This window comes from Mirounga angustirostris, unplaced genomic scaffold (assembly GCF_029215605.1).
Source record: "Mirounga angustirostris isolate CCGP_5_RB_7025 unplaced genomic scaffold, mMirAng1.0.hap1 SCAF_9, whole genome shotgun sequence".
NCBI classification, from domain to species: Eukaryota; Metazoa; Chordata; class Mammalia; order Carnivora; family Phocidae; genus Mirounga; species Mirounga angustirostris.
Genome location: NW_026991717.1, coordinates 115552714 through 115580209, shown reverse-complemented (window position 1 = coordinate 115580209; position 27496 = coordinate 115552714). Strand labels below are relative to the sequence as shown.

Below are 27496 nucleotides of genomic sequence, written 5' to 3'. Positions count from 1 at the left end.
GCAGGAAACGGAGCCAAAGGCTGAGTTGGTCTGCCCACTTCAACTGTCAGTCCATTTGATGGATGGATTTCCAATCCAATCCAATCTCAATGAAGTATTTTTTCAGGCCCGTTTTGTTTTGTTTGTAAAGAATGGTGTGCTCTTAGACAAGCTCTGCCTGATGGCCAAGAGTCATCCAGGCCTCCTACTTCCTTTGCAATTTCCCTCACTATAGAACTTCACAGCTCACAGGTCAAGGTCTCCCAAGTGGAATGGGAGAATGACTGTTCATGAAATGGATGGGGAGATAGATGAATGATTGAACGGGCCCAGTGACACATTCCTGGGAACATCCAAGACTTTTTAAATTGAAGCCAGGCAGCCACTGTGCCATCCAGCTGACTTCCATCTCCCTCCTGCAGCCTGCAGAGGCTCTGGAAAGAGGTGAACGCCATAAGAGGAAGCCTTAGGTTCTCAATAATTCCTGTGGTTTCATTCTCTCCTCCAAAAACCACCAGCAAAGCTTTAGATTACATGCTCTAAGATTCAGACCTCTCTTGCTCCAGCTCACCCTGCCTACCACCCTCTGATACCCTCTCTTAGCTCAAAGCCTTCCATACTATCTTTCCTACTATCTTCAGGGTGACAAAGTTTGAATTCCTCAGGATGATGCGTGAGGCCCCCAGCATTTGGCTCCTACATTCTTTTTCTGCATTTTTCTCCTAAGACCTCCTTAGATGAGCAGGCATCTTAGGAGAATTCTTATTTGGTCTAGCTTGGAATTAGAAGACCTTGGGAACACTAAAGCCATTCATTTTTGTGAATTCACACACATAAGTATGTAGCACTTTTTACTTTTTTTCAGGGCCATTAGCTCATCTGGTTTCTCAAAAATTCTTAGAGGGCTATACAGAAGACATCATCCCCAATTTCTAGATAAGAAATCTAAGGCACGAAAGGTCAAGATTCTTGCCTGGGACCACATAGCAAGTGAGTGGCAATGCAGGTCCTCTGATGCTCCATGGTTGAGAACAGAGAATTCAATCCCTAGCATAAAGAACGGAGTCCTTTAAAACAAACAAACAAACATGGCCCATTTTCTTTTTTTCTCCCCTTACAAAGCTAAATCTGTGAAATTGGAACAACACAGCAAACAGCTGAGGGCTATGGTCACAGCCCACAGACCTTTATGGAAGATTTGGTCTTGGCCCAAATCTTCAAAAAAGCCAAATGGATCAGTAAAACACAAGTTGCAAATGTGGGGCCCATGCTGATGGGGTGTCTTGTGAAATATTTCCACAGGAAGCAAACACAGGCAATTAACTTTGCTATAACAATGCATGTGGTCAGATAAAAAACAAAATCCTTGGAGAGAGCTGGCACCCCACCCCCAGTCCCCATTTCAAAGGAACCCATAAATCTGGCTGACCCATTTTGGCTACTGACCCTAATAGTTGAGTACACACTCACAGCTCTATGGCATTCTGACCCCTGTCGGGGGCTTCTGAGAACCCTTGGGACCAGCTGAAGAAGCCACTCACAGCTCCTGATCCCATAGGGGAGGATTTCAAAGGGCTTGGGTATCCTCATTCCCACTTTGCAGATAGGCAAAATGAGGAAAGCAAGCTTAAGACTTAAATGTGCAATCCTAGACAAAGCAGGTGGCAGAAGCAGTATCAGAGCCTGCTTCCCGGCTGGACCCTTCTGTAGAGACAGGAGTTTCCCCAGCTCTCAACCTGACAACCGAGCCCTCAACAACTAACAATCCGGGGACAGTGTGATCTGAGCAGCAGATGCTTGGCCCACAAGTCAGGAGATCTGAGAGCAAGTCTAGGCTAGTCATGGGCTGCTAAGGATTTTAAGCTCTTTTCCTCACCTGGAAGCTTCCAAATCACACCTGTGTAGCTGGTGCAGGCAGCAGTGCTGACCAGGTGTGAGCATCATGGGGCTGGCTGACTTCTCCTCAGTCTGATGGGTGACATCCAACCCCCACTCGGACGCATTTGCAGATGGGGTTTGTTATGCTACCGCACCAAGACAGAGCCCCTCTGACCTCCTCTCCCAAAGAAATGGAAGATTAACCATTCCCAACCTGCTATCTTCTACCTTTTTCTGGGTTTCTTGAAGTGTTTCAGTGATTTTCATGATAAACTGTTTAGCACAGGGGTCTCAAGTGACAGGCCTCCAACTCACGTCTGGCCCTGAGCTAAGAATGGTTTTTACATTTTTAAATGGCTGGAAAAAATAAAAAGAATATTTCATGAAAAATTATATGAAATTGAGCCTTCAGTATCCATAAATAAAGATTTTTTGGAACATAGCCATATCCACTCCTTTATGCTGTTTACATTGTAATGTTGTTACACTGTAGCTGTTTTTGTATCACAGAACTGAGTAGTGGTGACAGACCATATGACCCAGAAAGCCTAAAATTTATACCATCTGGCCCTCTACAGAAAAAGTTTAGTTTTTTTTTTTTTAATTGAACCTGGTTTAGTGTAAAAGGCAGGCTACAGAATCAACACTATTTGCATAATCACCCTGTACACATAAATTGAGGAGAAAAATACACTAAAATGGGGATTATCTCTGGATGCTAAAATTACATGCAATTATTTGAATTTTGTCACCAAACGTGTTAAACATAAAGGTATAAAAAATATTAATCACATTAGGAAAATAAAATAGTGTTTATTCTATCTTACTGTGGGCCAGACCATTTTAGTTGTTGATGTGCTTCATTTCACCTGGTCCCCTTTCTGCCCCCATGTGTAGGGACCCCTGTATCTCTGTTGTACGGATGAGGAAAGGAAGACTCAGGGAATTTAAGTAACTTGCCCAAGGTCACACTGCTAGTTAGAAGCATATTGTGTGTTCATGGTGGAAACACACTTAAGAAACAAGTTCGTTTAGGAAGAGTGTTTTATTTGAATTCATAGGAGACCAATCCTAACAGATAATGAGGAACTTAGGCTATGAGTATCCTCTCTAAGAGTCCACTCTGCTTCAACAATGAGGTATCCTATTTGTGGAAGTACCTGAAAAATGGCAGAGCACTGTACTAATGAAGGCTGTGTATTCAGAAACTTGTCAAGGCACAACCTGTTGACTTCCTAAGATTTCCTATCCAATCTTTCTCAAATTAGAAACAACATAAATGTCAAGAAGAGAGGACTGGTTGGCTAAACTATGGTGCTTCCATACAAGGGAATACTATGCAGCAGTTAAAGAACCAGGCAATAATCATCTTGTTGCTGCTAGTGTGGGCACTGGAGCTCTGAGGCTGCTCTGTGGTAAGGCAGGAGAAAGTGCATGAGTAATGACGTGAAGTACTAGGCCATCACCTCTGGCATCCTTGAGAACCAAGATTCTCAGCATAGACAAAGGAGGCACAAATATAAAAAGAAGAGGTTAAATAAAATCCCCTGTTCTTTTCCATTTGAATAGAAAGTATCAGTTTGAACTTATGATGTATTTTTAATCACCACCAACAACCACTAATTTCCTAGCTCTGTCCACTGAAAAGGTCTATAAAGGATGACCAGCCCAGGAACAATGAGCACCTCCAAGTGCCTGGATTATGGTCTCTAAGAACCATGTCCCACTAAGAGAAACCAGGGGTCCTTGGAGAAATGGCTGATTCCAGGTCTGGGGCAAGGCCTGGAACATCTTAGCTTCCTTGCTATTTGGATGACACCAAAGACTACCAGGATCATGTAAAAAGGAGCCACTGACAGAGATGGCACAATCCAAGCCTTAATAAAAATAATAAAGAAATGGACTAAAACACATCAAATATGTTTAAACTGATGAGTTTACAAAGGTACTAAAAGCAAAACAGAAAACCCTAATTGGTCACCATTAGAAGATGATAGTAAACCACTCATTATTTTGAAAACTAAGAAATAAAGGGAAAGAAGCAAACACTTATCCTATCTTCCCTATATAAATTGTATTATTGGATGATCTAATAGGAGATATATTTGATTATTTGTATTTCAGCTAATAAATGAAGTAATTAACTAATGGATCTAAGCAATAAACATCAATAATTGCTAAAATCACAAAAAGAGAGAAAACTAGACCTTATGTGCCTTCTGACAAGAGAGCACAACATGATTTATGAAGCATTTTTGCCCACAGATCATCAAATGTAAATCCAATTAAATATCTAAATCAAACTACTAATTTGTAGGAAATACAGAGGGTAGAAGAACATGTTAAACAGCACCACAGGGCTGCAATTAAAAAAAAAAAAAAAGTCCAGGCTGTGGGAATCTCTACAGGACAAAGAATACAATGTCTTCATGAAATAAATTGCAAGGGGGAAGGGAGGGGAGTAAAGGGATATAAAAGAAACCTATAGATTAAAAGGCATGTGAAAGACATGTCAATATACAGTAATGTGTGGGCCTGATTTGGATTCTGATTTTATTTTATTTATTTTTTAAAGATTTTATTTATTTTTTTTAAGATTTTATTTATTTGTCAGAGAGAGAGAGAGAGAGAGAGAGCAAGAGCACAAGCAGGGGGAGCAGCAGGCTTCCCGCTGAGCAGGGAGCCTGATTTGTGACTTGATCCCAGGACCCTGGAATCATGACCTGAGCCAAAGGCAGATGCTTAACTGACTGAGCCACACAGGTGCCCCTGGATTCTGATTTTAAATTAAAGATTAAAAAATGGCATTTATACCACTGCCATAAATTTGAACTTGCATGACATTTGATGATCTAAAGAGAATGTTGCTAATTTTTAAGGTGTGATAGTGGTGTTAGTAAAGCTACATACTAGGTATTCACAGATGAAATGATGTAATGTCTCAGATTTGCTTTAAAATAACCCAGTGGTAGCTGAAAAAGTAGGTGGGGACACAAACGAAATGAGATCAGTCCTGTATTGATGATTGCTCAGGCTGGATGAGGGCCTGTAAAGGTTTGTTGTTCTGCTCTTTCCACTTTGCCACATGTTTACATATTTCCATAATAAAAGATTAAAATAACTTCCTAACATCCTAACAACCTCCTTCCTAACATCAGGCTCAGAGTGATAATAGTAGATGGAGTGCATCATGGTTCTGACCAGTATCCCTGGTCTTGTATTTTATGAATAATGGAGAGTTGACCTGTGTGTTTCAGATCATTCATCTGAGGGTCCTCTCTATCACCCAAGGAGATTCTCCATCACCCAAGGAGCTTCTTTATCACCCAAGAAGCTTCTCCATCACCCAAGGAGCTTCTCCATCACCCCAGAAACTTCTCCATCACCCATGGAACTTCTCCATCACTTTCCTCACCAGGATACATCAATATGTACTTGGGAGCATATACATAGACCCATACAAAAAAAGATTTCTCTTGACTTAAACATTTTGCTTTGAAGCTGCAAAGGGTGTGAGGATGTTGAGCTTTCATAAAGCAATAACACTGAACTCTATAGAACCAAATCTGCCTGACACCAGCATCCAGTGGTGCTCATGGCCAGAGGAAGGGAAAAACAGTTATGGTGTTGAGCTTGGGAGGTGTTTCCATTCTGAAGTTCTGAGCAAATAACCAGGCAAATCTGGATGACAAGGGACACTGGTTCTGTTCCCATGCTATTATTCACATCAGTGCCACTGAATTTCCTAAATTGGATAATAATGTCTGTAGGGAAGCAATCTATGCAAATTCTCTATCTGGGGACCCGACAGGTAAGAGAAATGAAGAGGGTTGAGGAGACAAGAGCAAACCCTTAAGCCCCATCACCAGGTGTAGGATGGGTGAGAGGGACTCACGGTTGGGGCCAGGAAGTGGACAGCTGACTGGATGCTTACCTTTAGAAATGGTACTTCCCAGCCTTCAAGGTAAAGCGTGCTGTTTAGAGTGGCTTACATGGCTTCGGTTTCTGTTGCCAACCTCCCAAGCATCTGTGCCCAATTGTGCCATCCAGGCTTAGGAGTCCCTCCCATGGGCTTCCTTAAACCTTAAATCTGGGAGCTCACCCCAGTTCTCCCATTTTCTTGCCTTTCTCCCCAGCTAGCCCGTAACCTCCTTAAGGGCAGGGGCTCTGTCTTTCTTGGTGGTATCTCATCACATAGCACGGGGCCTGGGATATAGAGGTGCTCCCCAAACAGTAACTGCAGAGTTGGAGATCACTACGGAAGCAGTGTAGGGTGGTGGTTACGAGCGTGGGCTTCACGGTGAGATGTGACTCACAGCCCTGCCTGCTCACTATACCCACTTTGCCGATGTGGTGTTATGGTTTCCGGACCCTACTACTGACTTATTACAGGACCTCAGGTTTTGTAAGAACATTCTGAGACTCTCCTGGAAAAGATAACACATATAACTAAATGTTTATCTCTCTGTAACAATGTAACTGATCTAGGAAGCCGGGCCTAGGAAGAATTTCACTATGCACCTACCTGGAATGGTTTCTCCTGATGGACTTACAAATAATAAAACCTGAAATTCTAGCTACACACAATGCCTTGGACCTATGTGAAAGGGTGGAGTGGTGGAGTGGACAAATGAACATCTTTTGAGTAGATAAGAACCGCTCGAGTAGATAAGCAAACCTGGGCATCTTCGAATGTGTATCTCCCTCCATCTTTGACGTTTTGACTGGTTATCTCGTAGCTGTGAGAGTCCAGGTTGATTGCACTTGGGGCCCCTGGAGCCAGAAACTCTTGCCAGATTTCTTCTACCCTCTTGGCCACATCCTGGAGGGGTTGTTTCTTGAGGTCTTGGACAGCCAACCAGAACCTGATGTAGAAGCATAAAGAAAGTCAGTTCCAGGGGGCTCAGCCTCTGGACTCTGCTGGATGTGGCCCCAGAACTGAAATCCCACAAAACTCATTCTGCTGCATCCCCCAGCCTTCCCTGCTGCCCCTACCTAGGTAACAAAGACGGTAGGGACTGCTGGAAATCCATAGGGTGCTCCATCATGGTGGCGAACTGAAAGGAAGTGCCCATTAGAAAAATCATTGTGCTTCTGGTTACCAACCAGAGATTTCTTTCCCTTTACAACAAGGTTGCACAACCTCAGCACTATTTCCATTTTGGGCTCAATAATTCTCTGTTGTGAGGGTTGCCCTGTGCATTGTAGGATGTTGAGCAGCAACCTTGGCCTCTACCCACCAGATGCCAGTGGCAACCCCTCCCCAAGTTGTGACAACCCAAAATGTTTCCAGATATTACCAAATGTCCCCTAGGAGGTGAAATCCCCCCCTGGTTGAGAGCCAGTTCTCAACCTGCCCTGACGTGGACAATGTGAATTCCTTTGTCATATCTGGTTGGGATCAGTTTGCAGCATCAAAATTAAGGAAATCACAGAGGCAGATAGAATCTTGGGATCATAGAGAATATCTGAGCTGGGAGGACCCAACTATTCATGTTGCAGATGGAAAGGCAGCCAATTTGCAAGGTCGGCATCCAGCATGATACTTAGCATATAGTAGGTGCTCAATAAATGGCTGTTGGCTTGAAGATGGGCTCATGAGGAACAAAGCTGAAGAGGCATACATGGGGAACATCTATGCCAAAAGATTCTCCAGGGAGCACTGGAGAGAAAAACCTCTTGTTCAGTTCCATATGTGCCTTTCATGAATTCCTCAGCATCAGCATGGCAGCGGCTGTTGGAAGAGCTGGGTGTGAGCTCTTTTCTGCTGAGAGCCAAAGCACACGGGGCTAAGCTTGGACAACAGCTCCCTGGTCGTGAGGATGGTTTCCGAGGCTGCCCCGGGGAGGGCTTGCAGCAGGGCCCAGATCTGAGTAGCACACTTTGTGCCTTGTGAACAAGACAGGCCCATGGCCCCATCAATGAGACATGAGGACAGGCCCCAGGCTATGTAGTTCCCATAGCCTTAGTATTCACACATACTCAAGTCAATGAAAGGGCAGGGACAAGAGAAGCTGGATCACGACACGGTGGAAAGTGCATTCAATCTGTCATCGAATTGCGCCCAAAGTAAGATGTACTTGTTCCCCCCCCGCCCCCTTTTTTAAAGGTTAAGCATGTTTTTCTGTTGCTGTTCTTAGAATTGTCTTTGGAGCCAAGTGCATAGCCCAAAGGCGCCACTCAGTGGCCAATTGCGGTAATACAGCTCCATTTCTACAAGGAGAGATGTTTGCGTACAGGGGCTTCTGGACTCCCAACTCTTCCCCTGCTTTGCCATTTGGGATTCAAATACTCTCTTTAAAGGAAATCCTCATGGTTCCCTTGTTGGTCCTGAAGAGCGAGAGGCTGGGAAGGAGATTTCATGACCTCACTTGACCAGAAGACCAGGAAACACAGTTCTGTCCTCATCTTGCCTATGCCACTTCTTGGAATTATGCCTTTCTGGCCATCTCTTTCTTCATCTGTAAAATGGGTACAAAGTGGGTGGCAGGGTATGTGACATGGGTCTGAAGAACTTCCCATCCAGGTGTAACAGAAATGCTTTCAGGTCCCGTGGGTGGGAGTGGTGGAGGGGCCAAGGGGCAGCCACAAGATTAGTACGGGGCTTTCTCCCGGGGGGCTGGGCAGAAGCTGCCAGGGGCTCTTGCTCCTGCCATCTGTCGTCACCTGCCCCTCAACACCAGCCTGCTTTCTTGCTTCCGCAGGTCTGGCGCTCATGTCCTCTGGCTACCGGGGAGAGAACAGCAAGGGTTCTTTGAGCAAAGTGCAAAGGCAGGAGGTCCTCGGAGCCTTAGCTGGGGAGTGGGGCTCTTCCACCTCCCAACCCCATGCCTCTGGGCCCTTAGGTCTCTCCGTCCCGCCCTCGAGGTCTGCCATGGAATGAAGGAGGTGGCTGGGACACAAAGATGAAAATGGTCATCTGCCGATGACAGCGCCTATAGGCTTTCTTTGTCAGGACAGCAGGGTTTGATGGGCAGGTGGGATTTAGGAAACCCAGCTCTAAAGAAGGAAGCCGGTGTGGGTTTTTCAAAGGACCGGAAAGAGTGCTAGTGGGCAACTCACCAAAGACTGAGTTGGTGAGTCTTTGGCAGCCATGTGCTGGGGCTGATGGGAGAAGGGCCCTCCCTCAGGGAGTCGCCTCTGGGCCGAGTCCCCCGGCTGGAAGCAGCTTCTCTGGGCCAGCATCCTTCCCAAGCCTACGGGACCCTGCAGTTTCTCACACACATGGATGGTTCCCGGGCAATTTCCTGCTCCCTCAATCAATGTCATGTGGGGGGTCACCTTCTGTCACTTTCTGTCCCGTGTTCCAGGCTGCTCTGAGGAGGAGCTCTCAAGCTCCGGGAAGGCCCTGGAAGCTCCCAGCAGCTTCGGAGCTGGGCAGGCTCCTAGGGTTCCCGAGGCCTCAGAGTCCCTTTGGGAGAATGATTTGGGAGCCACAGTCATGCACCTCACTCAGCTGGGTATAGAGAAGGTCTAAAGTGGATGTAAAGGAGATTTCAGAATCAAATGTAACAAACTTTTACATAAAAGTTAAAAAGGCTCCCTTTGCCACAAACCAAGACTTTTGAAAAATAAAAGGACGAGGAGAAACCACAGGCCGGTTAGAAGCGGAGGAGGAGATGACATGCCTTAGGCGGCCGTCTTTCCTCCCTGCCCTCGCAGGGACCCTCTCAGCCTTCTGTCTGCCTCGGAGGTGACCTGCCTTATCCTTCTCAGGTAACAGCAAAAATGCTGTCACAACAGCATCCTGACATCCCATATGTGTTTACCATCACCGGCTTCGAAGAACTTTTGTGTCAATTTGAAATTCAGAACAGGCTCTGGTTCGCGTTTGCCATCTGTGAGCCCACAGGCCTGAGGCGGGAGCGCTGAGTTCCGAGGCCCCCCCGACCCCCCCCCCCACCCCCAGCCCCGGTGTCCCGGCCACACTCCCCTCGCTGGGGGCCCGCGCACCTCCCTGCCACACACCCAGGGCGGGTGCTGGCCCAGGGAGGCTGGGGCAGCTTCTGCCTTATGGAAAGCCCTGCAGGTACGACGCCCATTCTGCACTAAGCCTCCGTGGCTTGCCGCAGAAGGGCTGTCGTGACTGGCAGGCCACAAGGACTTGCCGGTATCAGGGAGACCATCTGTGCTGCTTCGCTGGAGTCCTCAGAGCGTGGGGAGGCAGCCCGTGCGCCAGCATGCGATGCGTGGGGATGGCTCAGGAACGCAGGCCGGCACTGGCCTGGGCGGGGAAGCGGCGGGGGGGCCTCTGACGCCCCAGGGCCCAGCAGCAGCCGTGTTGGGGGGACCCCGGAGGGGAGGGGGTAGTCCTGATGGCCTCGTTTGTCCCCAGGACTGTGGTGCGGACGAGGAGTGGGATTTTCTCCTCGAGGCAGGCTGGACGCAGGAACACTGCGCAGCCCTGGGCCCTCTCCCCCTTGCCAGGGGTTCTGGGCAGCCCCGCAGTTCTTAGTTTCCCTACTTTTTTCATAAACTAAGATTTTCATGGCTGAGAAAAATCTAGCTTTTAGTTCATTCCCAGAGAAAAAGCAAACTCGATGCTGAAGGAAGGCTTTCTGTGCCCTCTGCTGGTCAGCAGAGACTCAGGAAGGACAGAGGCAACTTGACCGGGTCCCTGGTGGGGTGAAAATCGTCCGGGGCCCACGGCGGCCACAAGCCCCAGCCCCACGGCGGCCGCTGAGGTATGCTCCTTTCGGGGGCAGTGGCTGAAGTGCCACAGATTGTCACGGTGACGCGCGAGCCACCTCTGTTCCGATTAATCATGTGTTTGGTTAGTGGGGAGTCCCCCCGGGGCCTCGTGAACCTTCCCAGGTCCTCCCAGGACCGGGGGCAACTCTCGGAGCCGGGAGCTCTCCAGGCAAACCTGGCAACTCCCCCGTGCGCTCTTTAATTGCTTCTCCCTTCAGCTGACACTGTGTGGAACTGGGATAATCAATCTGCAGGTTAGAAGAACAACCACGTTCTCTCAGGAGACGTTACAGCTCATAAAAAATGTACGGACAACGCTCTTTGCTGTGGGTTTTGAGTTTTAACTCATGCCCTGCCGGGCAGCAGAGACCATTGTGCGGGGAGGGACCAAGGTGGGCATAGGGGCGATGGGGAGGGGGCAAATGTGGACGAGGGACTCCTGTCACCATTCTGGGAAAACGCACAGAGAAGGGAGGACGAAGTCAGATAATGCACTTGACGCTCCTGCTTCTCGCCTTATGGATGACAGCCCGCGTGCCTTGTGCAGGCCCCCAGCAAACAGCTGTCTCAGGGGCCCCGCGCGTGTGAACGGGGTGCCCCAGCTCAGGGTGCCACAGAGAGCGCAGGTTCCCATGCTGTGCCGGCTGCAGCAACATGCACTGGCCATGCCCTCTCCGGGCCCTGAAGCTGACGCCCCTCCCTCCATGACCTCACCATGAAAGGGGACTTGAACTTACATTGTATTATCATAGACGTCTTTCCTTAAAGGATCCAGGGTGACGCTTTGCTGTTGTGAAAGTGATTTCTGTGTGTCTTGGGGGCTCCTCTGTGCTGCTCTCTGAAGCTCTAGGTACAGGTTCAACCACTTGGCTACTTAACTGGGCTGTGCTAAAGGGTTACAATCTAAGTACTCCTTTTGCTAGAGAGATGCGAGGGCGTATGGGAAGATGAAATGGAGATGCCCTTTGCAGTGGATCCAGTTGAGTTCTGGTTGGTCTCTTTTTTCTCCCAACCCCTGATGCCAGTTGCCGGGGCTGTTGGTCTGTCCTGGGGAGAAGAGATGATCCCTAGCGCGGCGAAGGCAACAGACGGGCAGGATCCCTGGGTTATGCTGCTTCTACAGCTCCAGCGGGCGCCATTCACGGGACGTGGTGGAGGCGCATCGGCAGGGCGCCCACGGCTGCCCTGCTCAGCTGAGTCCTTGGGCCCTGGGTCATGGGGGCTGCTAAGCCACTCTCTGTGGCTGGAGGAGTGAATGCAAAGGGGAGGGGAGGAACCACATGGTTATGGATGACTGACGAGTCCTAAGGAGTTGTGTGATGTCAAACCAAACATGTCCCCCTACATGTCCAATTATGCTGAATATCATAAAAGTGGAACTTGGGCCTCCAGAGAGGATTTTATAAGCTCTTGGGCTGTACTTTTTATCTCCGGCTGTTCTAGTTTCTTTATCCTCTCTCCTGTCATGGATCAGAGGGGGTCCCTCTTCAAGTGTGGATTTATGCATTCCTGCTGGGGGTGTAGATGAGTCACTGGCCCACTCACAGGTGTTCCCCCACCCTTTCACCCAAGTGCAGCCCCCCGCCACAGGATGAAGGAGCTGGCCGAGGCACAGGAGGTAATGGCAGGATGAGGTGCTGAAGCCCCGCCAAGGACGTACTCCTCCCTGCCCCCCTGGCCTTAAGGGTAATGTGTGTTCGTTACGCTAGTCTGAACCGATGTGTGACTCCGGCTGCGCCCAGACTGGGCACGGAGGTGCTGAGCCAGCGATGCTCCCGCTCAAAATGACCCTCAAAATGACCGGGGCCCCGTGGTGGTTTTTCAAAGTCACTGTAACGGTGCAGGTGGCAGAGGGTCATAAGGCCACGCATGGGCTGAGAAACAGTCAGGTAAAGGAGGCCTCTATGTCACTTTATTTTGGGGGGGCCCGCAGGGGACAGAATGAGAAGGAGAAATGGGAAAGACTCCCACGGGCGGCTCACGGGGACCGAGCTCCATGTGGGTCCTGGGGTGAGCCTGAGAGCATCCTGCCGGCCACAGAGGGCGTGGCTCACAGAGGGCGTGGCTTCCTGGTCAGGACCCGCCTCGTCCACGCACAGCCCCGGAGGCTGGTCTGAACCGCAAGCCTTCTGTTACAGATGCTTGACTCGGAATCAAAGCAAAGCTGGGAGGCGTGTTCAGAACAATGGCTCCGCCTCAGGAAAGAACTCTTGTGTCCTGACCTGGCATCAGATATGCAGCCTTATCTGTTGTACAGTAAGCTCCTGGTTGCCTGGAAAGGCATCGACACATATCGTTAACTGGCATCTACACGTCCCCCGGAGGCTGTGTGATGTGGGAGAGCCCCACTGCCACACCTTCGCTCATAGGGTCTTCTCGCTTAGAATACTCTCCCTCCTTCTCGTTTGTCTATCTGTATCCTGTGTATTCTTCAAAACCAGCTTATGATTTGCCTGCTCTGGCTTACATTCAACCCTCCCTTTTAAAAACATTTCCAGGGGCGCCTGGGTGGCTCAGTCGGTTAAGCGTCTGCCTTCGGCTCAGGTCATGATCCCAGGGTCCCTTCCCAGCTCCCTGCTCGGTGGGAAGCCTGCTTCTCTCTCTCCCACTCCCCCTGCTTGTGTTCCCTCTCTCGCTGTGTCTCTCTCTGTCAAAAAAATAAATAAAATCTTAAAAAAAAAAAGAAGAGAAAAAAAAAAACAACATTTCCAAAACAGTTCTTAGAGTTTATACTCATTTATATTCATGTAACGATTTAATAGTTTCTTGTGTTTTTTTCCTCAAGGACCTACAAGATCATGGTAGGCAAAGATCATGCATCTTGACTTGTTTGCCTCCCTCAGCAGACTCTTGCAGGGCTTGATGCAGCCTAGGTGTGTGATAACTAGTGCTTGATTGATGTATGGGACTGATATGGTCTCTACTGTCAAATAAATTACATGGTCTTTGCACATTAACACCGGAGTGGACAGTCCTTTGCCCACAGTCTATGCCCTGACTTTTTAAAGTTAAAAAACATTTAGAAAATGAATAAAACCACCCTTTCTGAAAAAAATACCACTGGAAGATGGGAATTAACCCAGCACGCAAAAAAAGAACCTGGTGCCAAGAAAAAATCCTGAGCTTTACATCTGAGAAGTCACTGGTTTGCTCAGATCATTCAGGGGGCTCAGACCCATTAGGTCTCTGTGTCCATTCTAATACAACGGAACCCTGAATAAACCACAAGTTTCCCAACTTTTCATGACAATGGACCCTCTCCCACTGAATGCTCTCCCTTTCCCCCCTCTCTCAATGGACCTCATGTTTTGAAAGTTTTGCTTTTTCCTCCTATTGAACAGTAATTATTAATACATCACTACATCTCCCCTCATCTTGATTAGCTGGAGACCAACAGCGACAGCCATGTGTTCTCATTGGCAGCAGGTGACCACAGCAACACAGGGTTGATAGAATCCCCCCAAAAGGAAAAGCATGTTTTAATTAGTTTTTACAGATATGTCTCCAGGTATTGAAATGTATATCCTTTGGCTTTTTGAAATTCTAAAATGAGCTCAGGGATCCCTCTTTTTCTCTGGTTAGCTTGTCAAGTATTTGGGACCCCCGACTGAGAAGTTTTGAAGGAGACAGTCTCTGAGCTGCCTTTCCACTCTGCAGCTCCATGGTTCCTGGTTTCAGTTAATGCAAGGTGTCATCAGACCCATTTGATCATTTACTTATCATGGGAGACGTGTTTCCAACAACTTGAACAAATGTCATCTGGACCTACAGAACAGAAAATGCTGATCTGGGGAAGTGCCCACATGGGGATGCCTGAGCTGCACATCAAGTTTGTCCTTCTCCACTTCTGCCTTAGCCAGATTAGTGGGGATATGAATCTGCACCATCACGTTTTTATTGAGAAAGGGGGGGAGGGTGGAATGGGAGGTTGAATATGCACATCTCCTCATACACCCTCTGCACATGGCTGCAACCTTTGAGAGAGTTACCTGAGGTTTTCTGAGCTGAACTCGGACTCCAGGAATCTCCGGAACTGGTCCCGCCCCACCTGGTCCTTCAATACCTCGTCGAAAGAGAAGCCCCATCTCTTGACTCGCTGCTGGCTGGGTTCTTTGCTTTTGGGGGAGAAAAAGGTTTAAGAAAATGATCAATGCTAGGCAAAAACCGGTGTCCTATTCCCTCCAACAACTCAAATCTATTTTGCTGCCCCACGCCAAAGGGCAATGTCTCAAATTTAAGTGATGGATTTGGTAAAACCTGCACAAACTCCACATGCAGACTCGGCACAACCTCAGCCAACAGTAAAACGTCTCTTTAGAGAAGGCATTTCAAAGGGGCCACGTTTAGGTGAAGGTCACCAGGAGACCTGCCAAATGGCTGCCGTCTACAGGAAATGCAACGACCCTATTTATTTGGCTTCCCTGGACCCTGCCTGTCCGTTAATAGCCCAACCCTCAACTCTACCACTTCTCGTCTTATTTAGATCCAAGTGACATACGAGTGGTCAGAAATGCATCAGCTCATCCAGGATGAACCCTAACACTTGCTTAGAGGCAGAATGTTGTGTCCACTGAACAACCACCTAGTCAGCGTATCCGATGCTCTGGCCATTGTTCCGAGCATCTTAACTCTGCTGACTCACTGGGTCTTCACAACTGTTCTGTAAAAAAAATGTACTAGTATTGGCCCCATTTTACACATAGGGAAACTGAGGCCTAGTGATCATTTGCCCAGAGACACACTAGGAAGTGATGGAGTCAAGACGAGTCCAGACAAATGTGGCTCCAGAGTGCAGCCCTTGGCCAGGCTGTGCTGTCCCACACCCATGTGACCCTCCTCAGACCAAAGCAGGGTTGGTCTTATTCTTCCGCTGTGGGAAGATGAGACTAGTTCCTTCAGCTCTGTCTTTCCATTTGCAGTTCACTTGTGTATTTATTCGCCTGACCCTTTAAGTAGCAACAGGGTCCTAGGTCACAAGCCACACGCCATAACCGTCATATGCAAGGAGTGGTCTGGGGACCAGCGGTGGACTCTTAGGCTCCATGTCAGACATGGGGAATCAGAATCCACAGCACAATGAGATCCCTGGGTGAGTTAAGTGCTCCTTAAACTTTGAGGAGCATGGGTCTGGCGATCTTACTTTCCCTCTTTTTAAGAAACTGACACATATTTCTTATCTCTAATAGGCATTAAGTGAATAAAATCATGGAGTTGATATATTCTCAATAGTTATCTTAGAAAATTACACTCAGTGAGAAGGGAGAAGAGGGTGTATGTGTTCAAAGGTTTGGAAAAACAAAGAGCTCCAGCTGAGTGTTGCCCAATAGAACTTTCTGCTATGATATGAGTATTCTGTATCTTTTCCCTCTATATGGAAGCCTCTAGACCCGTGTAGCTCTTGACCACTTGAAATATGGCTAGTGTGACTGACGAACTGATTTTTAAATTTTATTTCATTTTAAATCATGAAAGTTGGGGCGCCTGGGTGGCTCAGTCGTAAAGTTTCTGCCTTCAGCTCCGGTCATGATTCCAGGGTCCTGGGATCGAGCTCCGCATGGGGATCCCTGCTCAGCGGGGAGCCTGCTTCTCCCTCTCCCACTCCCCCTGCTTGTGTTCCCTCTCTCGCTGTGTCTCTCTCTGTCAAAAAACAAAAAATCTTAAAAAAAAAATAAAAATAAAAATGAAAGTTGATGCTGAGGTGGCCCCATGTAGCTCTGGCTACTGTACTGGAAGGCACAGCTCTGGATTTAAGTGATTCAAACCCAACCCTTCTATTTTTGCACTGCAAGGCATAACCAGCAGCAGCAGGATCTTCTAATTCTGAGATTGTGTGCTTGGGGCTTGGGAGAATCTTGTGCACAACTCGGCACCTCTTAGCCCAGCAGGGTCACCGTGGAAGACCAAGTCCATCAGGTCAAACCTGGGGACTTCTGTGAAAGATCTCTCCCAAAGTTCCAGACTGGGCCTTTTACAACAAGACAGAAGGACAGATCCTGGATTCTCTCAAGTGCAAGCCACAGCACCCATCACACTTGATAGCTTTCCAGGGGACGGAAAGTGTTGTGTATGGAGAAGTCTTCCTGGGGTTGAGGATAGCAGCAAATGTAAGTCCCAGAGAATGGCAGGATCTTTCTGCCAGGGTCATGCTGTGGCCTGGACCTGCACCATCACCAGGTGACTGGTACAATAACTTCACCGTGGCCTAACTGAAACAAACAACTCATGGAACTCATAGCCCCTTTGTTTTCAACCACTGCATAGAAATGCTTCCATATGACTATGTTTGCTTACAGTTTGCACCATCGTTTAGCCTTCCAAGGGTATGTCACTGTCTCTCCAGCTATCTTGTCAGCTCTTTGAGGGCAGAGACCATGTCTCATGCATCTTTGTATTCACCTTAGCGTTTTCACACAGCAAGTGTTCAACACTAAGAGGAAATCAATAAGAAAATGTGTATAGTGATGGGGTGATATGTCCTTATCCTGACAGGACTTTCTAATTGCTAGCTGGATGCCTTTTCTCTACTCAAATTTGTCTTCTGTGTCCACTGATTCTTACCAAATTCCTATACCCCACTGGGCAGCCCAAACCAACAAGAGCATAGACAGGTGGCTCTCCAAGGGAGTCCATCTTTCATTCCAGCTGATCTCCCAACCTAAGAGCATGGTAGAAATCTCATACATTGAGAATAAGAAAGAGAGATTCAGAGGAAGCAACCATCTATAAAACATTCATTTCTGCAGGGCTAGTATAGTGGTAGGCATGGTGCCAGGGGCTTTCCTTACAGTGGTCCCTTTGGATCTCAATATAAGCCAGCAAGGTGGAGATTTGTATTCCGATGTCCAGAGCTCAAGACAGGTCAGATTGCCCAAAGCCACACAGTTGGTAAAAGCCAGTCTGGAATTGGTACCTGGGTGTGTCTGTCTCTAAAGCCTTTTCTTTTTTTCCCATGACCTTGTCTTCTACTACATTTCCCACATTTGATGCCCAAACTAAGATTTGGAGAAAGACATAATTCATCTTGACAAGACTTTTGAGGGGTGCCTGGGTGGCTCAGTCAGTTAAGTGGCTGCCTTCAGCTCAGGTCATGATCCGGGGTCCTGGGATCGAGCCCCGCATCGGGCTCCCTCCTCAGCAGAGAGCCTGCTTCTCCCCGCACCCCCCCGCCTGCTGCTCTGCCCACTTGTGTGTTCTCCCTATCTCTCTGTCAAAGAAATAATTAAAATCTAAAAAAAAAAAAAAAGACTTTTGAGTCGTGAGAAAAATTATGAAACAAGGGACAATTCCTTAAACAGGAAATATCCAAAGATGCCATTTTAGGGTCAAGGCTATTAAAGGAACAATGGCAATTTTATTTGATGCCCCAAGAACAGCCTGAGGGTCCTGCCTACTCTGATGGGGAGTGGTCTGGGTATGTATTGCTATGTAACAAATCATCCCCAAACTTTGGCTTAAAATGGTGATTTATTATTCTTTGTCACTGTCCCCTGGGTTGACTGGACTCAGCTGGGTGGTTATCATGTGGGGTCTCAAGTAGTTGTAGCCAGAAGCTGGGGGTGGGATCATCGGACAGCTCAACTGGGCTGCACACCCAAGATGACTCCTCACATGGCAACTGATCCTGGTTGTTTGCCAGGAGCTCAGCTGGGACTGTTGATGACATGGCCTCATCAATGGCCTGGGATTCTCAAAGCATGGTCAGTGGGTTCCAAGATGGAATATTTCAGGAGCAAATGTTTTTAAATGACTGAGGTAGAAGACATAGAGCTGCTTTATGACCTGTTCTCAGAATGTTAGTTCTGCCACACTCTATTGGTCAAATTAGGTACCACAGCCAGCCCAGGTGAAAAGGTAGGGAGGTGTCCCCTCCTGATGTAAGAAGTAGCCCATGTGAACAAAGAGGGAAGGCACAGATGGGGCCATATTTGGAGACTGACCACCACAGGGAAGGAGCTTGACTAATATGCTGGACTAATAGTTCTATCAGACTTGCTGGGCATAGGCAGTCTGGGGACAGTTGCTGCCTCTCAGCAGGTCAGGGTGGCTGGTTGTGGATACCTACGGCCAAATAGGATAAACCAGGCTCCTTGCGGCTCTTGGCTCATGCACCTGATGTCCAGCGGAGAAAGAAAGCTAAACCCGAATCAGAGCAAATTATGGAGGGAGCAATTTATGAACCACAATTATGGCAGTGCCACGTTTTTGTTAGACCCACTATCTGGTTAATGGCACGGCCAGGAGTACTTCCCAGAGACCTCCCTGAGACACTCTCAGGGTGGTGTTTAGACTACACAGTTCTCTCCACCTGCAACCTGGCAACTTTTGGCTGATTTTTCCTCCACGGTAAGCCCTGGCTATCACCCTTTTCTTTAAGCTTTATTTCTCAGAATTTTCATCGGATAGACTTGAGATGTAGTTTGCCCATCCTTAAAAGGGTAGCCTTATATTGCTCTCTGAACAGATGATTTCTCATCCTTGGATTTCTAGATCTAATAGTTTATCTGAGAAGGAGAAAGGATGAAAACACAATTTTCTATTATTTATGCTATATCCCGTATCATCTTGCCAGTTATCCTGTTAAGTCCCGCTGCTATCTTCCACTGGGCCCTCTGTAACCTCCACATGGCAGAGACAGTATGATGAACTCTGTAGAATTCAGACATTGTGTGTGAGGCCCCTGCTCTGGACATCGTCATGAGTCGGCCTGGAGCCATAGAAATCAAAGCCCATCTCAGACTAACATGAGTTCCCGAGGGGAGTCCTGCTTTCTTACCTGCTGCCTCCACTCTGCCACAAGCCTCCCACAAACCTCCACCCATCTTCACCCCAATTCTTCTTCCTATCAGGTGTTTGAGGGGTGGAAGGCTTTACTGAGATTCAAAGGTCTTGAGAAGGGGGTACATATTGCACCACCCAGCAGCAAACATTTAAAAAATCACATACTTGACATTCTTGCTTTTGCAAAGTCCTTGGGCTAGGGCTCTTCCATATTTGTTTTGGGCTGCAGTACTAGGGCTCTTCCTGGTCTCTCCTGTCACTCTGCTCTCCCTTGCCTCTCACTGCGCTTAGGTCTCACCTCTCGGAAACAAAAAGTACGTTCTTCTCGTCTTCTTATGTCACAAGTCCTTCCCCTTGTTTGAGTCTCTGCCAGCACCCCTGCCCTCTGAGACTGATTTTTGTGCCTAAGTGACTTATCCATGTCCTTTGCCAAATGAGAAGGAATCCCGGGGCTGGGAGATAGGATAGCATGTTTTATACACCTTGCTACATTTGCATCTTGAGAGACCTTTTTTTGTTTGGAATGCAGCACATAGTAAGTTCTCAATACATATTTGAAATAGTCACTCCTTCATCTAGCCTCCATCCAATCTATACTTTTTGAATGCCTACTATGTGTCAGGCATAGTCCTGTTTAAGTCCTATTTTAAGTCCTAACTAGAAAGAGAACCAGGGGGAGGATGTGATAAAGAATAGCTGGATGGATGGGGTGACCACTAGAGAGTGAGTGATCAAGCAGACCTTTCTGAGGAAGGGTCACCAATGCTGAGTGAGACTTGAAGGAGAAGGGAAACCAGCCAGGAGAGGTTCTGAGGAAGCAGGCCAGGAAGAGGCAACACGCAAGAGTCTGGAGTTCAGTAAAATAAAGTTACAAAGAAAACAAACAAATAGGTAGTATGTAGAGGCAAAGAAATTTGTTATCAGCAGATGATAAACTTTGAGGAATTTGGGGAACGTATAAAGCAGATGGACTGAACTGGTATCAACTGATTGAGAACCACCTATGTCTCTGGGGCCATCTGAAAAGAAATTAGCTGGGTCCCCAACAGAGGCCTGGGAAAACCCCAAGCTCTGAGCAGCAGGACCGGAAGTAGAGGCAGTTGGTGGGCATTGGACGGGGACATATGGAAGAAACTCAGAAATATGTACCAGATTAAAAAACAAAAACAAAAACAAATATGGACCAGAGGTTGCCTATGGCAGAGAGGGTCTCCTGAGCAAATGGGGGGTGTTTTCTGGCCAGCTGCTAATATGGGTAATAAAACCAGGGAGTAGTGCCTCTGTAATCTCGGGGTGAACAGCCAATAGAGAGGGGAAAAGCATCTCAGCAAAGCAGAGAAACTTCTAAAGACATTCTGGCCTTTTCCCTACTTTTCATTGGTTTCTGCAGTCTAATCAGGCTCCCTAAGGCCCCTCAGCAGAAGGGAGAAGAGTGGACTTATTGCAAGCACTGTGGAGAGGAAACTGAAGAACTTCAGAAACCCCGTCAGGATCTGAGATAGAGCAGAGCACCCGGCTTAAGGGACTGTGGAGCTCTACCACCTGTCCTGCTCTGAGAGGGGACCCAGTCTTTCAGTCTGCTCTTGAGTCACATGGCCAGGACCCAGAGGGACCCTGCTGACTGACCTATGGCCCCCCAAAACATTCTCAGGTGAAACCTTACAGCCATGTGGACGGCTCAGAGGAGAGCCTGCATTGGGGTGGACGGTGGGGACTCTGTGAACCACACAAGGACTTCTCAAACTGCTGTGCCGCAGAACCACCTAGAACACTTGCCAGAAATACAGACACCCAGAACCACCCTGAGGCATCTGTTTTCTTAATGAGCAACCCAGGTAATTCTGATGTACCCGGTGTTTTGAAAACCATAGACCCCACCCCGCCCGCCGTCCCCCCCCCTCCCCCTGCCGACCAGTTACTGAGGGAATCCTCATCAGCTACAATCCAGTCCGTCTGGATCAGGGCTGCCCTTTAGAATCACTTGGACAGATGAAAAACAAACAAACAGACAAACAGACAAACCAATGCCCCACTGCCAAAAATTCTGATTTAATTGTCCTAGGGAGGGGACTGGGCATTGTTTTTGTTGTTGTTGTTTGTTTTTTAATAAACTCTCCAGGTGGTTCTAATGTATGGCCGGAGTTGACAGCCAAGAGCTTCACTTATGAAAACCAGCAGTCCCTCAAATTGCTGGGTATATGAAAAGACGGACTGATCTGCTCTAAACGGTGATTAGTCACAGTGATTGATTCTGTGATAAATGACCCCCAATGAAACAGACTATGTCAGAAATAGAGGGGAAGTATGAAAACAAAACCAAACCAAACCTGTATCACACCCTCAGGGGGATTTAAGAGGATAAATGTCAAAAAGATAGAGGAGGCTACTAAGAAAAAGGAGTCCAAGAAATAGTAAGAATTCTTGGAAATGAAAAGCACGATTGTCAATAGGCCCTCTCAAAACTCAGTAGGAAAAGAAAAACTCATGAAGTATACAATCACAGAATAGACATTACTGAACACCAAGCCGGGAGCTCTGAAGAGTAATTCAAGGAATTCTATCCTTGAATATAACATAAAAAGACTAAGAGATGGGAATTATAAAAGAGAAAAAGATAAAGAGATACGGCTGCTGCATCCCAGAGGCTCAGAGTTTCTATGAGAGGATTTCTTGAGAAGAGAGGATAAAACAGAAAAAAGAGTATTATGATTAAAAAGAGAGAAAGAGAGAGAGAGAGAAATCCCTTGAGTTAAGGAAAGATTTAAATTCTTGGATCAGATTAGAAGGGATGATGTAGGGCACGTTAGAACTATTAGAAAGAAGATACTCATCTACAAACTATTTTTCTTTTAATGTTGAAGGAGAAATATTAAGTCTCAAAATGTTGGTTTAAAATATATCAGGTTAATATACCTATCAAGAAGAATGGGATTTGGAGGAGGCAAAGGGAAATTTCTATTTTTTATTTTACATAATTTATTATTATTTGCATGAATTGATGCCATTGATTAAAAATTAAAACAATAGTAAATATGATTAGCATAGAAACTAGAGTAAGGAAAGCTAATACAAAACTTGATTAATAAAGCAAAAATCAGGGAAGAGGAAAAGAAACAAGAAGAACGAGATTGGGAAAACATGAAATATCAGGAAAAGATAAAATCTATAATCCAAGTAAATGTAACTGTTTTCTATCCCAAAGTCCAAAGCAAAATACACCACTAGAAAAGTGGGTGAAGAACACAAAACAGTCAAGTCACAAGAGAAAAATGAATGTCAACCATGAGAAAAGATTCTCAAGTCTTTCAACAAAGAAGTGGAAAAAAAATGAGATTTTTACTTTAACTTATCACACATGCAAAGATGACAAAGATTGACAATGGCTGAGGATAATGCTTGAGTTGGTGAGGAATGTGGGGAAATGTACACTTTTAAGCTGTGGGCATGAAAAAAATGATATTATTTTGCTTAAGAGGAATCTGGCCATATGAACTAAAATCAAAATAAACACGCCAGTCCTAGCAATTCCACTCCTGGAAGTTTATCCTAAAATAATAATTGGACTTGTGTATAAGGATGTTCTTTGCATCATTGTTTATACTAGCAAAAAAAAAAAAAAGGATATAACCTTAATGTTTATGACCTGGGGACTGATTAAATACATTATACTACACTCATGCAAGGGGACACTGTGTAGTTACTGAAAAAGATAAGGGGGATTTATATGTGTTCTCATGATATATTAATTAAAAAATTATGGGACAATGTATAGATAATGAATCCATTTATGCAGAAGAATATGATACTGTATACCCATAAGAATCTAAACTCCTTGAGTTCATGGCACCCTTAGTGTGTTAGCAACTTTTTCATGGTGGCCCTGGGCCAAAAAAACCACATAACGGCTTTGTTTTTTAAATAGTCAAGTCCAAAGGACTTAATAAATATCTATGTCCTAAAAACTTACTAGCTACAAAGTACCTATAAATTGAAAGAAAAAACAATGTTTACTTCATTCTTAAATAACTACAATGTGGGCCTGTTGAGCGCTGTACATCTTCTCAAACTTTGGAATCAAACTGGACCCCAACACGCTCATTTTCTGTTCCATTTTGATTTTTGCACAGTACTTGCATTTTATCATAGCAACTGCCCTGAAAACCCAGATTTGCAAAGAAAAGAATGTCATATGAAATGCTGAAAACGGTGAAGTATGTTAAGCTAGTACTTTATGCAGTATCGGACACATGTCAGACGTCACGGTGTTTCCCTCAAGGATACAGAATAGCCCGGGGTGACCCTGTGAATTCCCTGCAGTGGTCCAGGGTGCCCTGGCTCAGTTTGGGAACCACAGCATTAGACTATAAACAAAGATTCTTTCTGGAAAGTGAGATTGGATGGCGGGGAGAGAGACTTTTCTTTGTTATGTACATCTGACTAGTTTGAATTTTTTATAATAAGCAAAATATAAAAGTCACAAAAGACTTTCATTACTTTTTAAAAAGATTTTGAATTTTATTTTTTTTAAGATTCAATTTATTTATTTGAGAGAGAGAGCATGCAGGAGAACAAGTGGGGGAGAGGGGAGAGGGAGAAGCAGGCTTCCCGCAGAGCAGGGAGCCCGATGCGGGGCTCGATCCCAGGACCCTGGGATCAGGACCTGAGCCGAAGGCAGACGCTTAACTGACTGAACCACCCAGGCGCCCCAGACTTTTATTACCTTTTATAAGGTTTTTTTCATTTCCGGATAAGTAACCAGAAAAAGAGCAAGAGTGAAAGCGAATGAGGGAGAGAGAAAGAAATGAAAAATGAAATAAAAAGTCTTCTAGCCGAGGGGCAGAGGGTGCAAAGGCACACCACACCAGATGTGTCTGTGCGCTTCCCTCGGTGACTGTGACTCTGGTCCAAGGCTCTCTGGGATTTGGCTCCTGGGCTAGTCAATGAACGCACTACCTTCCCTCACAGGCAAAGAGTTACTTGCAGTCACTCCCCAAGAGCAGAGTGATGAAAACCACAGCTCTGGAGCCTGCTGTCTGGGTTCTGACCCTAATTCTGCTACCCACTTGCTGTGTGACCTTGAGCAAGTTCATTAACTCCTCTGTGCCTCAGTTTCCTCATCTGTTCAATGATGACATTACTGTTTACCTGTTGTGGGGACTCCAGGCAAGACCCCATGTGGCGGGTGCTGAGTCCGTGCTCGCTCTTACTATTCTTCCTGCTGCTGTTATATACAAACAAATTGGCTGACAGATTTTTTTCCCTCCAGCAATCAGAACTAGGAAACTGGGGGGCACCTGGGTGGCTGTCGATTGAGCGCTCAACTCTTGGTTGAGGCTGGGGTCCTCAGGGTCGTGGGATCAAGCCCCGCATCTGTCAGGCTCTGCGCTCAGCAGGAAGTCTGATTCTCTCCCTCTGCCTCTGTACCCCCCTCACTCTTCTCTCTCAAAATAAATGAATAAAATCTTAAAAAAAAAGAACTAGGAAATGTGAAGGACTGTCCCCATTATCATGATATCCAAGGGTCACAGAGAGGTCAGAGGAAGCCACTGAGGATCCATGTACAAAGCGAAGCTATAGGGAGGTAGAACCATGTGTGGGCAGGACTTAGGAGGTAATTTGAGGGGTTTCTGTTCTAGTGATAAAAATAGTCAAATTAAAACAGGAAATAATGTAATCTCACTATCTCATGATTTTCTTCCTCACATTTCTTTCCTTCTCAAACATTAAAACTTTTTTGTTGTTGTTGTTTTTACCTCATCTCTATGTCCCATAAAGTGATATCGTCGCTGATCCAGGGATTGGAGGGCTCAGCCGGCGTGACCAAAGGATCATATTCCACATACTGTTCCGTGTAAGCAATTAAGCTGCGGGAGGGAAGCAAAGAACGCCACTGATTTCCTGTAAAAACTTGTATTCTCTTTTACACAAACATTCTGTCTTTATATAATTCTAAGTTAAAGAGAAAAAACACCTTTACTCCCAATTCTGGGACAAATCCAACTGTTTCCTTCTCATGACGAATGTATCATTTTTGCATTATGCAGTCATAGTTATGTAGGCATTTTATATCTTCTCCCCACTTTACTCTTTACCTGAACCCTGGTGCGTCCCTTCCTGGCTGCGCAGGCCTGACGGATACACAGGTCCAAACCTGCTTGTGTATCATCCTCTCACAGAGACTACGGATCTCAGGGCATCCGGGTCACACCAAGGACACTAGAAGCCCTCCAGGCTGCCAGCCAAGTGTTCCTACCTGGGAGACTTCCTTATTACAAAGACTAAAATCCTGATAGACCAAAAGGAGGTAATGCATTATAAGCATTATTCCATAGGGCGACTTAGTTTTTTTCAGTTATAATTTAAATGGCCACATAATCTTTTTAAAACAATAAAATAGTACTAAATGATTTCACACACACAGAAACAGCAATTTTAGCAAAAAAAAAAAAAATAGAGATTTTTTTTTTCTCCTATCCCTTCTCACAGAGACTTATACTTTCTACTCTTCTGTTTCCTTTAGCACTTACCTGTATATTTCTAAATTTGGTTTTTATAGTTGTTCTTGATTATCAATTTTAGATGAGAATTTAACTTTCCCTTCACCGGTCCCCAAATTTCCCACCCCTCACCTCCTCCCATGATCCTCCTAAGAGACATGTAATAATTTTTGTTAAATCAGTATTTATTATTGTCCACATTATTAAACTAGATACAAATTGTCTTCTGCTGCACTAAGTAGCATATTACCCTCTTCAAACGTTCTAACAAATCTGTAAAATGCCTAGCAATAATTTTTCCACATCTTAAACACATTACATAATCGTTGTTCAGTTCTGTCTCCCCGTCTCCCAGAGGTCCTCTCTTCAAAGTCTTGAGTCCTCTCGCTCCAGTCTGGATGGTTGGCCCTACACGCCTGATGTAAAATCACCCTCTTGGGACGTCCTTCACTTCTGTGTGGAGACCTTGCTTTTCTGGACTTCACTCCGTTTACTGGTTTTACTCCCTGATTGTGTTGAAATACTCCTTGAGTCGTTTCCTAAGAAAGGATGCATAAAGGCTAACTATTTCAAGTCCTTGCAGGGCTAAACATATTTTTATTTTATCTTTATACTTGGCTGACAGTGCTGGACACAGAACCCCAGGGAAAAAATTATCTTCCTTCAGGGTTCTGAGGGTGATGCTCTACTGCACTTTTTGGCATCCAGTGTTACTGCTGATCCAGTCTGATTCTGGATCCAGTTTGATTCTTGTTCTTTTGCTTAGTGTCTTTCCTCTCTAGAGACAGAGCCTTCTCTTCATTGTTGCAGTGCTCTGAGATTTCACCCTGGCCCTTGATGGTTGTTTTTATTTACTGTGCTGGGTATAAGGTGCAAGAGATTTAAAAAATTTCCCAGAAGTAAGTATTATTTCTTTGCTAATTTCATACCCTTCATTTCCTTGGTCTTCTCTTGCTATAATTCTTTCTAGTTGAACATTGAACATTCTGGATTGGTAATCTAATTTTCTAAATTTGCCCTGCCATTTTTCATCTTTTTGTCTTTTTGCTTGACAGTCCTTTTCATCTTGTTATTTATATATTATTTTTTAAATTTGGGCTATCATTTTCTTAAGTTTCCAGAGTTCACTCTTGTTTATCATAGGATCTAGTTCTTGATGTATGGATGAAATATCTTCTGATATCTGATATTAATATTTCTTTTTTTTAAAGATTTATTTATTTATTTTAGAGACAGAGAGAGAGTGCGAGTGGAGGGGGAGGAGCAGAGGGAGAGGGAGAGAGAGAATCTCAAGCAGACTCCTTGTTGAACATGAAGCCCGAGGCGGGGTTCAATCCCATGACCCTGAGATCATGATTGAGTCGAAATCAAGGGTCGGACACTGAACTGACTGAGCCACCCAGGTGATGCGGATACTAATATTTCTGAGGATATTAATTCCATATTTTTATTTTCTGTTTTTTTTTTAAATAGTTTTTGGTTCCTCCAAGTCCCTTTTGCTCTTTGTTTGCATCATACTCCATCACATTGGGGTTTCCCTTGAATGTCTGGAAAATCTCTGGACATCCACTTGTGTGTAAGAGTAAAATACTAAAACCTGCTTGGAGAACTCAGTGTGTATGTGGACAGGGCTTCACCAGACTTTTCGCTAGAGCTCCAAATGAGGGATTTGG

The 27496-nt window shown here is 45.8% G+C and overlaps 1 protein-coding gene across 5 annotated transcripts in view; it reads right to left on the bottom strand.

The window, feature by feature from the left end:
* The window catches only part of RGS6 (regulator of G protein signaling 6), a 549755-nt gene that overhangs the window by 36222 nt on the left and 486037 nt on the right, over positions 1–27496 (bottom strand). For all 5 annotated transcript variants that reach the window (XM_045901123.3, XM_064571279.1, XM_045901122.2 and 2 more), the window contains 3 exons: positions 25080–25190; positions 14538–14663; positions 6536–6722 (listed from right to left, as the gene is read on the bottom strand). In XM_045901123.3, coding sequence (XP_045757079.1) covers positions 6536–6722; positions 14538–14663; positions 25080–25190 — 424 coding nt within the window. The remainder of the gene's footprint in view (positions 1–6535; positions 6723–14537; positions 14664–25079; positions 25191–27496) is intronic.